At 53.7% G+C, this 13,320-nt stretch overlaps 1 protein-coding gene across 1 annotated transcript in view; it reads left to right on the top strand.

Moving 5' to 3' along the window:
• Positions 1 to 11,139, top strand: part of SLC22A2 (solute carrier family 22 (organic cation transporter), member 2) — a 25,634-nt gene extending 14,495 nt beyond the window's left edge. The window contains exons 7-13 of the mRNA XM_015560022.1: positions 678 to 725; positions 1,166 to 1,264; positions 3,111 to 3,325; positions 4,332 to 4,440; positions 4,957 to 5,069; positions 6,634 to 6,733; positions 9,970 to 11,139. Coding sequence (XP_015415508.1) covers positions 678 to 725; positions 1,166 to 1,264; positions 3,111 to 3,325; positions 4,332 to 4,440; positions 4,957 to 5,069; positions 6,634 to 6,733; positions 9,970 to 10,036 — 751 coding nt within the window. The 3' untranslated portion in view covers positions 10,037 to 11,139. The remainder of the gene's footprint in view (positions 1 to 677; positions 726 to 1,165; positions 1,265 to 3,110; positions 3,326 to 4,331; positions 4,441 to 4,956; positions 5,070 to 6,633; positions 6,734 to 9,969) is intronic.
• The last annotated feature ends 2,181 nt before the right edge of the window (positions 11,140 to 13,320 follow it).

Here is a 13,320-nt window from a genome sequence, read left to right as displayed (position 1 = left end):
GGACACAGAAAACCCACGCCATCAGAGGGCCTACCGCAGGCCACAGGGGCTTCCGTGGGACCAGGAATCATGGTCCCCTGTCAGACATTTCAAACGGGTGGGACCATGCTCACCTGCAGGGGAGGTACCATGACCATAAACCCTTTTAGTTTAGGAAACCAAACAGCCATTTGGAAGTCACATGAGGAGCTTCTGCTGAGGCACCTCAGGCCTGTGCTGTCCCCCTCCCCCTCCCCTCCCCCCACCCGCCTTCACGCCCATGTCTGCTTTACCTGTGCGTCCGCCTGCATCCCCACGGCGGGAGGCTCCCCCAGAGGGAAGAGTCCCAGATCAGGAAAGAGGATTTTCCAACACGATCGATCATTTCTTAGAATTCAAGACGTTGGGTAGGGAGTGTCGAGCCGTTCTGAGCAGCCTGCCTTCTGGAGCGGAGCGGGGCTGGGGCCGCTTCCTCTGCCTCGCGCTCTGCCTCCAGCGGACTCACCCCTTTACTCGCACCTCCATCCCCCCGGGGCTGGGAAAGGGAAAAGCGAGCTTGTTAGGCAATCGTGTCGAAATCAGAGTCAATCATTTCTGACTGAGGAGCTGAGACAGGTAACCCGGCAGCATCTGAGATTTTACAGGACGTTTCCCATGGGGACTTGGGGCGCAGGCCTTCCCCCGCTTCCCCTCTGGCTTCGGGGGGCTGGGAAAACATCCCTCCCAGCAATGCCTGGACAGTCCCGGTCTTGGGCTCCTGTGGAGATTGGTCAGAACCGAAACACGTGTGGGCCCCTGCCCGCCAGAGGTCACAGCTCACACCCCCGCCATGAAGTCTGGTCAGTGCTGGTCCCGCGGGAGGTTTCTTCCCCTCGCTCCTCGGTCTCTCACGCCATCGTGTGGCCCCCATTTCCCCCACCGGGCTCTGCCTAGATCGCGCCCCTTTATGTCTGTGCCTGGGTCATCCCGGGACTCCAACTCCTCTCCTGGGAAGTGGGTGGAACCCCAGAACCCCACTCCCGGGACAGCTGTAAGATGGGAGGAGCGAGGGTGTGTGCCGGGCTGAGCCAGTCCTGGAGGGACAGCCCTCAGCAGGCGGCAGGACGACGGCTGCTCCCTCCTGCCCGGTGTGGCGCAGGGACAGGGCCGCCCCACATACTAATGGTTCTCGTGGCTAGTGCCTCAGGCCCGATGAGGAAGTTGGCGAGAAGCTGAACCCTTCGTTCCTGGACCTGGTCCGAACCCCGCAGATAAGGAAGCACACCTTGATCCTCATGTACAACTGGTAAGGAATGCTCTTCCCTTTAAGATCCCTGCAGCCCGGCCGGCGTGGCTCAGTGGCTGAGCGTCAACCTATGAACCAGGGGTCAGGGCTCCATTCCCAGTCAGAGGCATGTGTGGGCTCGATCCCCAGTGTGGGGCCTGCAGGAGATAGCCGATCAATGACTCTCTCTCATCACTGATGTTTCTATCTCTCTCTCTCCCTCTCTCTTCCTTTCTGAAATCAATAAAAATATTTTTTTTAAATGAAACATAAATAAAATAAAATCCTTCTAAATTCTTTCAATCCTTATCATTCACTTTGTGGAAGGGAACGAGATACCATCCAACACAGCCTAGTGCCAGTGTTGTGTGGACGGTGCACAGCGAGGCGGGCCCGTTGACAGCCGTTTCCCTGGCGTATCCTCCTCAGGCAGACTTGGCGTCAACTTCCAGTTCCAAAGCCGCGCAGGACGGTCCCAACCTGGGCTTCGCCTTGGAATCACCTGGGCGGCTTTTAGGTCTCAAGGCCAGACCCCTCCCCGCCAAGGATACCGTTGAATTCATCGGGAGAAGGGCTTGGGAGCCACCGTTTTAAAAACACGCAGCCCAAACTGAGAGCTCCGGGTACAGCTCAGCCGATGACGCTGTCGCTCTCTCCTGACGGCACAGGGCTGGCCGGCAAAGGGCCTTTGCTCTGTCTCTTCTTCCTGGAGAAGTCACTTTTGAACAAGAATGAGCCACAAGAATAAGCCAGTGACTTGGGCCCGACGGCGCCCGCAGCCTGCAGGTTGCCCTGAGGGCTGAGCCACGGCTCCGCACCAGGCCCTCCTCCCAGTGCCCACGTGCTGACTCACACCAGCACCTGAAGAGCCACAGTCCAGTCACTGGCACAGCAAAGCCCGTGGGGAATTAGTTAGGCACCTTCACCATATGGCATGGAAAAATGCAGCCGTGAAATTTGGCCTCATTCTTCTTCTTTCTTTAATTGAATAATTGCAGCTCTTGCAAACTGTCCTCATATTTCCCATTAAGACAGTGGACACTTTCCGTCAACACACCTAGAAACAGTGTCAAAATATTCCTTGCATCACAGCAGGAGAAGTCATTAAGAAGAGAGCTGTGCCCATGGGCCCTCCGGCTTCCTAAACAGTGAACGAAGCCGTCAGTCCTTTGATCTCAGTTGCATTAGGCGGCCACCGAGAAGCACCAGCCACTCAGGACCTGCAGAGTTTTACTAAATCAATCCCGTTCCCATGTCTTCTTGCCTTTCCAACGTGGCCAGGTTGCGTTCCTAGGTCCTCCCCTGTCCTGGTGCTGAGGCCACAGTGGTCAGATAGGGAAAAAGCAATGGATGGAGGGAATCTATGTACAGAAAACCCTAATATGCAAATTGACCAACTGGTGCTATGATGTGCACTGACCACCAGGGGGGCAGACGCTCAATGCAGGAGCTGCCCCCAGGCTGCAGGCTCTGACCAGCGTTGGTGGGGAGTGGGGCCGGCAAGCAGGTGGCACCAGGCCAGCCAAGGCAGGTATGAGCAGGGACCACCCCAATTGCCCTGCCGGTTGCCCCACAGAGGGAGGTTACTGGCAGCGGCAGGGGGCAGGGCCAGCGAGCTGGCGGCACCAGTCCAGCCAAGGTGGGTGCAAGGAGGGCTCCGATCGCTCTGCCGATCACCCCACAGATCAGCCCTAATTGTCAGCCAGGCCTAGGGACCCTACTGTGCATGAATTTCGTGCACCGGGCCTCTAGTAGTAGTAATAAGATGACAAAAGAAGGGTGACTTAGGGCCAACCCTGATTTTCCCAGAAGCCCCCCTCCCGTGACTGCTCCTCCAGCCTTGACCGGAGCTCTCCTCTTGGCCCAGGTTCACCGGCTCTGTCCTCTACCAGGGCCTCATCATGCACATGGGCCTCGCAGGGAGCAACGTCTACCTGGACTTCTTCTACTCCGCCCTGGTGGAGTTCCCAGCCGCCCTCCTCATCATCCTCACCATTGACCGCATTGGCCGCCGCTACCCCTGGGCTGGATCCAACATGGTGGCGGGGGCGGCCTGTCTGGCCTCGGTTTTTATCCCTGAAGGTAAGTGCCAGGCCAAGCGAGGCTCTCGCTTGCCAAGGTCCTAGGAAGTGGGGTAATCTATCACCCAAATCGAGGTGGAATGAACCCAATATCCAGGAACTTCATGACAAACACATATGCCTTTAAGTACGCTCACAATGCCCAGCTGGAGTGGCTCAGTGGCTGAGCCTCGACCTATGAACCAGGAGGTCAGGGTTCGATTCCCAGTCAAGGCACATGCCCGGGTTGCAGGCTCGATCCCCAGTGTGGGGTGTGCAGGAGGCAGCTGATCAATGATTCTCTCTCATCATTGATGTTTCTAATTTTCTCCCTCTCCCTTCCTCTCTGAAATCAATACAAATATTTTTTTTAAAAAAGGACATTTGCACCCAATGGTTGCCTGCCATAGTATAATGACACCCAGTTGTCCTCTAATAAAACAGGAGGCCATGCTACAAGCCATCTGGCCGCCCGGAGCACGGGGATGGGCTTTGGGTGAGGAGACCCAGGGTTCAGTCTTACCCAGCACGTCCCAGACACTGTTCAGGCAACTGCTGTGACTTCCCCACATCATCCTGCGAAACTAATGAGCAACCCTGAGTGACTGCTGCCAATGAACAGGCCTCCAGCTCCTTTCTTTCCTCTCAAAACACCTTCTCAATGAGGGGGAGCAAAACCCGTCCAACAGAGTCCTCTCGCACACGGAGCTTTGCCTGAACCCTTTGGTCATTAGCAACCGTTCCAAATATGCCTACACTCCGCTGTTTCTCCCGTGTGACTCTATAGACGAAAGCTGGCCGCCTTGGCCACGGGTAGAATTCTGTTGTCACTAGAGACGGAGCTCTCAGGTGAAAAGCCTGTTCGAGTTGTGTCTGAAGTTAAACAGACATGAGTGCCTGCTGACATTGCCTTGACTCTGGAGAAGAACCATGTCCCTCACTGGCATGTGGGCTGTCCCCCGCCACACCCCCCCCGCCACACCCCACATGTCAAAGTCAGGGGTGTGCACATGTGTGTTTCCCCTCAGACCTGCAGTGGCTGAGAGTCACAGTCGCCTGCTTGGGCCGCATGGGGATCACAATGGCCTACGAAATGGTTTGCCTGGTCAACGCGGAGCTGTACCCCACGTTCATCAGGTGAGCCCCTGCACCCCTGCATGCTGGGTGCTTCTTGGCTAGAAGCGGGGGTGCCAGCAGCAGACGCCTCACTGACGGAAACGCAGGTCAGAGAGGGCGGGCACCTTCCCAGGTAGGAGCCAGGTCACAGCCCATGCCAGCAGCTTTGGGGGGGGGGGCGGGGGACAGAGTCTGCGCTGAGACGAGAGGCACTGCATTGCGAGAGGGTTATCGAACGGCCCTGGGACCGCTACTGAAGCCATGGCAACAGGCCAGAGAAACAGGGACGCCAGGGTGAAAGCAGAAAGTGAAAGTCACCCCCAATTTAAAGCTTTCAAGAACGTTAACAGACAACAAGTGTAACAGAATACAAAGGAAATGTGTGCCGTGTATCACGTGTGTGAGCTGAGGATACCGGGAAGGCTGTTCCCAGCTCACAGGCACCTCCGTGGTTTGGGGGACTGTGTCCGTGAGGGTAGGCTGGGGACACGGCTGCTCTGGGAGAAGGTGAAAGGTCAACCCCACTCTCTGCTGCAGGAACCTCGGGGTCCTCGTCTGCTCCTCCATGTGCGACATTGGCGGCATCCTCACGCCCTTCCTGGTGTACCGGCTCACCGGCATCTGGCAGGAGCTCCCCCTGGTGATTTTTGGTGAGAAACCCTCTGAGGTGTCTTTGAATGAAAACCTATTTATCTAGGGGCCTCCGTTCTTCGACCTCAAAACAGGTGCCTGTGAGTAACAACTAGCACGACTAGTAAGGAGTGGCACTATTTGCGTTAGTTAAACCCGTCTTAGTAAAACCAGGATGAGCGCTCCTGTCACAGCTGCCAAGGCTCCAGTGTGGGAGCCATCAGGCCTCCTGCCCGCAGAGGCCCAAAGTCAGTGTCAGACCTCGAGGCGGGAGGACGCTCCCCGCAGGAGCCCCGCTCTCTCCTCCTGCTCCGCCCTCCGCGATCTCCCTGGCACAGGGCTCCCTCTTTCTGCCTTTGCTGCAGGCAGATGTGGAAAACACAAACCCTCCACGGCACCACTTTGAGGAAAGGCTGTTACAATGTTACCAGCCTAAAGCATCTTAATAATAAAAGGTTAATATGCAAATGGTCGTCACACCGTGATGCCATAATGACCGATCGGCAGGGACCTGAAGCTGCGTGGCACCGGGCCTGGGCAGGGGACCTGAAGCCCCGCCCCTCGAGGCTGCACCCCCCACCCTGGCAGGGCTTGACGGGGGTGGGGCCAGCCAGGTCTTGGTGTCACCCAATGGGGGTGGGCCAGCCAGATACTTCTATTAGAGAGAAAGGGCCAATAGCAATATTAAAATATTTCCTCTAATTAATTCCCTTGTAATGTGCATGAATTTCGTGCACCGGGCCACTAGTACAAATATAACTTTAGCTCCCAACACTTTAATGGGAATTTAAAGACACAAAAACACTACAAGTTTGCTACCCACCCTCACCACCACTCCCAACATATACAAAAAATTAGAGCTGGAGACAAAGCAAAAACAAACCAAAAAAATGTTTGAAACACCTGAATTCGTCGAAATCCAAGTCCCAGCTATGCTTTTGAAAGCTGTTACATACACAGTAACCCTTTTAAAAGCAAACCATCACTTTATTTGCCAGGTTTCTGACTCAGTTTTCCTCGCTAAGTGCTTTGTGTTGGCCAGGTTCTGTTCTTGCTTTTCTTAGAGTTGTTTTTTTTTCTTTTACAGCTATTTTCTAACTCCAAAGTATCTTAATATTATGGCAAGGTTCTCGCCTAGAATAAACTCAACTCAAATGTGAGTTGCAGTGTTTCACTTCCCTACAAGGAATTGTACTCCAGCGGACTTTGGGATCCGCACAATATTTATGGTGGAGAGTAGGGCTGTCAGAGGGCAGAGAAATGCGTAAGGAGAGGAAACGCCACAGACAAATCTTAAGGGATAAGGGAGCTCTAATTATAGCGTCAGAATGTCCCCTTCTTTTTTTAATATGTTTTTATTGGTTTCAGAGAGGAAGGGGGAGGGAGAGATAGAAACGTCAATGATGCAAGAGAATCGCCTCCTGCACACCCCACACTGGGGATGGAGCCCGCAACCTGGGCATGTGCCCTGACCGGGAATCGAACTGTGACCGCCTGGTTCAGAGGTCAACGCTCAGCCACTGAGCCACACCGGCCGAGCTGAGTGTCCCCTCTCACACTGGTTCCCATGTGCCTGCCTTTCAGCGGCGGTTGGCTTGGTCGCCGGAGGGCTGGTGCTGCTGCTGCCAGAGACCAGAGGGCAGACGCTGCCGGAGACGATCGAGGAGGTTGAGAACTTGCGGAGGTAGGAGCTGACATTCCCACACGCACTGCTTCCTGCGTGCTTTCGGCCAGCTCTGGGGCCAGTGGCAGGAAAGATGAGGGAGGATGTAGACCTTACACCACACAGAGAGAGCCATTCGCACAGAGTCAGACCTGAGAGTACGGAAAAGGAACCGTAAAGTAAGAAAGATACTGCGGGAGAACACCTTCTGCTTTCCCAGTGCGGGGGAGCTTGTAACTACGGCCCGAACACCGGGACCCACTTAGAAAAGATCCATGAGCTTGCCCTCATGAGAATTAAAATTCTGCTTGGAAAAACGACTCTAAGCTTAAATAATATCACAACCTTCGAGAAAACACGCACTCCTCCACGAAGGGTTAACGTCCTCAATGTGGAAAGAGCTCTAACCATTCATAAAAGCACCCACCCAACGGGAAAACACGAGCAAAGGGTGTGAACAGATAATTCTGCGAACACAAAAACGGCTCTGAAATACACGGCGATAAGCTCGACCTCCTTCTGAATAAGAGAAGGGCAGACACTCACTGCTCGGACAGCCGCTGGGATGGTTGGTGATCGCACTGCTGGGGGACATCTGTGTCAGGAGAGAATGGGGAGACAGGGGCCTACATTCCAGATTGGAAACCTCTCTGATGGGCGATATGACAATAGGATAAAGATTGCAAAGGGGCATATCCTTTTACCTGGCAACTCCACACTTCCAGAATTTACATATGCAAAACATATGTGCAAGACGATTCTTTAAGGTAATTTTTCTTAATATAACAAAAGACTGGAAACAACCCAAATGCCTGTTGAGTGGGAGACCAGTTATATAAATTATGGTACGTGATTCAAGAGAATATCATATGGCCGTTAAAAAGAAAGCAGCAGCCCTAGCCAGGTGCTCAGTAGTTAGAGCACCGGCCTGCAGACTGAAGGGCCGTGGGTTCAATTCCAGTCAAAGGCGGGAGGCAACTGGTTGATGTGTCTCTCTCCCATAGATGCTACTCCCTCTGTCTCCCCCCCGCCTTCCATTCTCTCTCTTAAAAAATCAACGGAAAAAATATCCTCAGGTGAGGATTAACAACAACAAAAAGAATGAACCCACTTTATATGCACTGCTAAGGAAAGTTCTCTAAGACACATTATTTAAAAAATGCACAAAATAGAAAGTGTACGTCTAACGTTGGTGGGGGAGAGTGAGAACATACATATGCATGAGGTATATATGCATATTTGCTTGTGTCTCTGGAAGGCTTTGCGAGCACCGTGACACGGGCTGCCGTGGACTGGGGGCTGTGGGTCCCAGGTGGGAGGAGACTTTCGATGCGTGCTTTTTTTTTCTTTTTTTCAGAGAGGAAGGGAGAGGGAGAGAAACATCAACCATAAGAGAGAATCATGGATCGGCTGCCTCCTGCACGCCCCACCCTGGGGATCGAGCCCCCAATCTAGGCATGGGCCCTGACCAGGAATCGAGCTGTGACATCCAGGTTCATAGATCGACGCTCAAGCGTTGAGCCCCGTCGGCTGGGTTCAATACATACTTGTTGGTACTTTCTGGATGTTGAACCACACAAACCTATTTAAAAAGTAAATTTTTTTAAAATTTAAGAGAAATGTAGATGGCATACGCCCCACAAGTTTGCTTTGTGCCATATGCTTCGATATTTTTATTACCTTATCCGGACTCCACATGGGGCCCCTGGGGCCAAGTCTGCCCGTCCTACAAAGCGTGCGCTTGAACACCTTCAGGACGGAGCCATCCTGAGGCCTCGCAGCGCCTGGGCTCCTGGAGCTTGGAGCTCAGAGTTGGACGAGGCCTTTGAATTCAGCCAGAGGTCGCACTGGCAGCCGCAGGACGCCAGCATCTCAGCGCTTAGCTTGGCCTGCGCGCTAGCTTTTAAGGGGGAAGTTGTACATCCACTGAATTTCCAGCATCTGGTACATGAATAAACAAGCAGAGGACTGGGTAACGCTGAGAAGGCATTGCTCTCGTTGACAACTTGCAGGAGCTGAGTGACGGCTTCGCTTTTTGGAGGGCATGTCCTTCCCCCCACTCCCACCCTCTGCCCCATACCCCATACTCCCACCTGCCCTGTTCTCTAGTGCCTGGTGCATCTGTGCTTTCTGCCTGGTGCATGGAGACATTGCAGCTTGAGGTCCTGGACCCAGATGTCTGTCCCCCGTCCCCCGGTCTCAGTGCAGTGTCCCCTGCACACGAGCACCCGCCCCCCACCCTGAGGACAGACTGTATCCCATGCAATGTCCTATCCAAAAGCCAGCACCAAGCAGGTGCGCACCAGGTCGCCTGCAGTACATGCTGAGCTCCTTCCACAGTGCTCCTCCCTCAGGTCCCCAGGCCTTCCCCAGCCGCCCGTCAGGAGGGAGGCGCGACCTTCAGGACAGGCCCTCGCTCTTCCTAACATGTGGCCTTAACGCCAAGCCTCGGTTTCCCCATCTGGAAGTGGGGACATCAGTTCCTGTCCTGGGTTTCTGTAATGACCAGATGAGAAAGCCATGCAACGTGCCTGGCACTTCATACGTGTCTAGTAACCGCTGTTAGTATTCACAAAAGTCCTCACAGCTGTCCTATAGAACAGAAAACATGGGCCTAGGTGTTTTATGGGAAACTGACTTTTAAAGTATGTTCTGCGTAGCGTGAGACAGGAAAGGACAGCTCAGGGATGTACACACCAAACCAAGGCTGCTACCAACAGGAACATGGCGAGAGACCATGTCTGAGCGCAACAAAAGGAAGAAAACAGCTCTCCCCCAAGAATCAGCAGCACCCTAGCATCCACAAAGACAGGATGGTTCAGACACATGCATTTCAAACAAATTTTTGAACAGATTTTTCATTTATCCAACTGTTGAAAAGTAAATGAACTTCGGTAAAAAATAATTCTCACATCCTATTTGGAGAACTGATGACAACGGTGTCTAGGTTTTGCAATCTTCATTTTTAACTGGAAAGGATTCGATTTAGACATTCCCCACATTCCTGGTTACGGAGGAGGGTAGAGCACCTTCAGTAATGGGTCAGGCCCGTCTCAGGCTTACACGGAGTTTCAGGAAGCCCTCCAGCCACACCAGCTGTTCACCGAGCTCTTCACATTTCCTTAGTGAGGATCACCCCCTGGAACTCACTGCTGGGCGAGCCTGCCCGGTTCCTGTTGTGTTTACTTAGCATCCCCTTCACTTTGGTATGCAGCTCCTCATGATTTTCCTCTCCCCTCTCCAACTCTGTTTCTCAGACCAAGAAGAAACAAAGAAAAGAAGATTTACCTCCCAGTCAAGAAACAAGACATCCCACTAAACTGAGAGAGACCCGCGATGGACTTGCTTTGACAACACCAGGCTGGAATCAGAGTCCTGCTCTCATCCCAAAGCCCAGACACCTCACCGTCCTTCTCTTGGAACCCCATTAACCCAGACCTACGGCCCAGGGGAGCTGTTGCACGACGGTATCACAGTCCGCCTGTGGGACCAGGTCCTGCAGCCCCCCAGCTCACCCCTCCCCAGCTTTCCTCGGACAATGGCCTTGGGTTTGCGGGGATTTTTATTCCATCTCCGAATTCCTTATTTGATTCCATTCTTCACATGGACATCAAATCAAGACACATAGGCGGGTTGTGAACCAGATAAACAGAAAAGATCTAAAAAGCAATAAAATTGGGAGCAGAGCGCCTGTTTTCTTAAAGAAAGAAAACATCCGAAGCATATCGAGCTGTCCAGAGTACATGTCAAGAACTTCAGTCTTTTCAGTATCGTATGGAAAGAAGGTTCAAAACACATTGGTTATTGTCTGAATTAGGCCTTAAGGGAACCTGAAGTACAGGGACCGGGAACTGCCCCCTGAGCAGCCACCACGGCCTATGTGCAGAGCGGACAGTGCAAACGTGTGCTTCCTACATGAGCCCTCAGAAGCCTTTGACAGGGGCAGCGTCTGTGTGGCCTCATTAAACCACAGCTGATACTGTCCAGTCCGACAAAAATGTCTCTCAGTTGTTAGATTTAAAATGTCGTGCCCATATTTTATCAAAGGAATGTAGTGAGTAGATTTGTAAAGCTAAGACTACGAGGCCTCTACTGAAAAACAGACATTACCCTCGTCTGCCTTGCCCACTCCCCAGGGGTCATTTTCAACAAGGTTAGCCATCTTTTCCCTTTGCTGTATCTTCATGTATCTAAATAACTTACCTTCTGTTAACATTTATTGATTCTTAAGTTTTAATGATCACCTATGAGCTTTTAAATATAAACAATGAAGATTTAGCTCTTCTCACCTCTCCCTTCTTCCCAACACACAACTTCTCTCTTCCCTTCCTTAATGCTTTATCTCATTTTTATTGAATCGAATAGTCGACCTTCATTCACACCCTCATGCCATGGAATGACTATTAAAAGCTGGGCCACCTGGTGAACTGTGGCTACGCTCCTTCCTTCCTCCTTCTGCCCTCCCCGGGCCTCCGTTACCCCTGCTGGCTCTCAAAGTGCTCATCGTCTACGTCCCCCACCTCTGGCAGACATACACTCCCCCTCCCCCGATGCACCCGAACATGTCATATCCCGGGTGGGTTCCTGCGCCCTCCTCCCGGAGACCCTCCTCCCAGAGACCTTCCTCCCCAGACCCTCCTCCCGGAGCCTGCGGCCTCCTGCTCCGCGGCCGGCAGTCTCCAGGCTGCTGCCCACCTGCTGCCCGTGCTCTCCTTTCCCCCCACTGACCACCTCCAGCCTCTTTCTGGGGGCGAATCCCCGGTTTCCTAGGTCCCACGCCATCCTCGTCCTCGGGTTTCTCCCCCATTTGGAAGCAGCGCCTCTTCCATGGCCTGAGGAAGAGCACACCCCGTCCCTGTGGGCCTCTCCCGACATCAGGGGTCACACCTGCAACTCCCGTCCCTGGCCCTGCCCACGGCTCCCCGAGTCCACCTCCCCCCACCCCGGGGGGTAGGAAGGGGGAGCAGGAAGCCCACGTCCCCTCTGTCCGGAAGAGCCCTCTGTCGGTGGCTGACCGACCCGCGGGATGGGCTCTGTCCCCGCTCAGTTCTAACCGTGGCGGGGACAGCAGAGGCGCCCGGCAGCCCCTCGCCTCCGGGCCTGTCAGCATCCTCTCCTCGCGCAGCGCGTTTGTCCCAGCGTCTGGATGAAATTCCTTCTGTTTGACCACCTACGGTGGTCTCTATTTTGCTGAGTAAACACACATTTATATTCTACTCGAAACCATGAGTAGACCACACCCAGGAAATCAATGCCCAAACATAGGAATCTAGGGCAGTGATGGGGACCTTTTGAGCGCGGCATGTCAGCATTTTGAAAAACCCTAACTTAACTCTGGTGCCGTGTCACATGTAGAAATTTTTTGATATTTGCAACCATAGTAAAACAAAGACTTATATTTTTGATATTTATTTTATATATTTAGATGCCATTTAACAAAGAAAAATCAACCAAAAAAAATGAGTTCATGTGTCACCTCTGACACGCATGTTATAGGTTCGCCATCACTGCTCTAGGGTCTATAAACCGCACGATTGGGGTCAACACATCGATGCCACTGAGATCTCCAAAATACTTTGTTGAATTTTTTTAATGTTTTTATTGATTTCAGAGAGGAAGGGAATGGGCGTGAGAGAGAGAAACATCAATGAGGAGAGAGAATCATTGATAGGCCGCCTCCTGCACACCCGACACTGGGGATCGAGCCTGTAACCTGGGCCAGTGCCCTGACCGGGAATCGAACCGTGACCTCCTGGTTCATAGGTCGACGCTCAACCCCTGAGCCCCGCCGGCTGGGGATGAATTTTATTTTTTAACACCTGACTCTCCCCTGGCAGGTGCAGAACATAACGAATCTCTATCAGTGCCTCCCCTCAGGCACGGAGGGCGCCAGGACACCGCCTTAGCAGGGCTCATCCTGACATAGTGAGGCTGTGCCGTCGGGTCTGTCCCGGGGCCGCTCTCCTCCCCACCCCACCCCCAGGCCTCCTGGCGAACCCAGGGCCCGCTGATGCCCAGCCAGCTCCCTCTGGCCCCTTGTCCAAAGCTGAGGGCTTTAGGGCCCGGAGCCTGAGCACTCGGTCAGGGCGTCGGGATGGGCAGGGGACGTGATCCTGGAAGCCAGTCCTGCTGCGTATGGGAACGGGTCTCCATCCCGGCGCCCTGGGCCTCATCACGGAGTGGGTGGGTGCCCAGAGGCCCCTGAAAGCAAAGCCTCTGAACACCAGGCAGGGCTGAGCCTCAGGCCCACGGCTCTTCCAGAACCTTCCCAGCACAGACGTCACCACGTAGGCATCCGGGGGCTCCCACAGCCAGGGGCTAAGGCTTATCCTCTGCAGGTGTCTAGGGGAAGAATTCTGAGAACCCCATGTTCATATCTCACTTGCACGTTTGCCAGAATCATCTCTCATTCCCGGGAAAACGTGTGGCACATCACACGGTATTTCCCGCAACACAGATGTTGGGGCCTATTTTCGTGTCGGGGTGGGGGCGCAGGAGCCAAGCCCAGCGGGGCCTCGGAGTGAGAGCAGCAGATGGGATGCTGGGCCGGGAACCGCACCGTGGGTCCCAGTGCCTCTCACATCAGAGCGCCACCCACGTGCCTACCG

Source organism: Myotis davidii, unplaced genomic scaffold (assembly GCF_000327345.1).
Source record: "Myotis davidii unplaced genomic scaffold, ASM32734v1 scaffold1494, whole genome shotgun sequence".
Classification (NCBI taxonomy): Eukaryota; Metazoa; Chordata; class Mammalia; order Chiroptera; family Vespertilionidae; genus Myotis; species Myotis davidii.
Note: the sequence above shows the minus strand (reverse complement) of the source record. Positions and strands in the feature narration are given on the sequence as shown.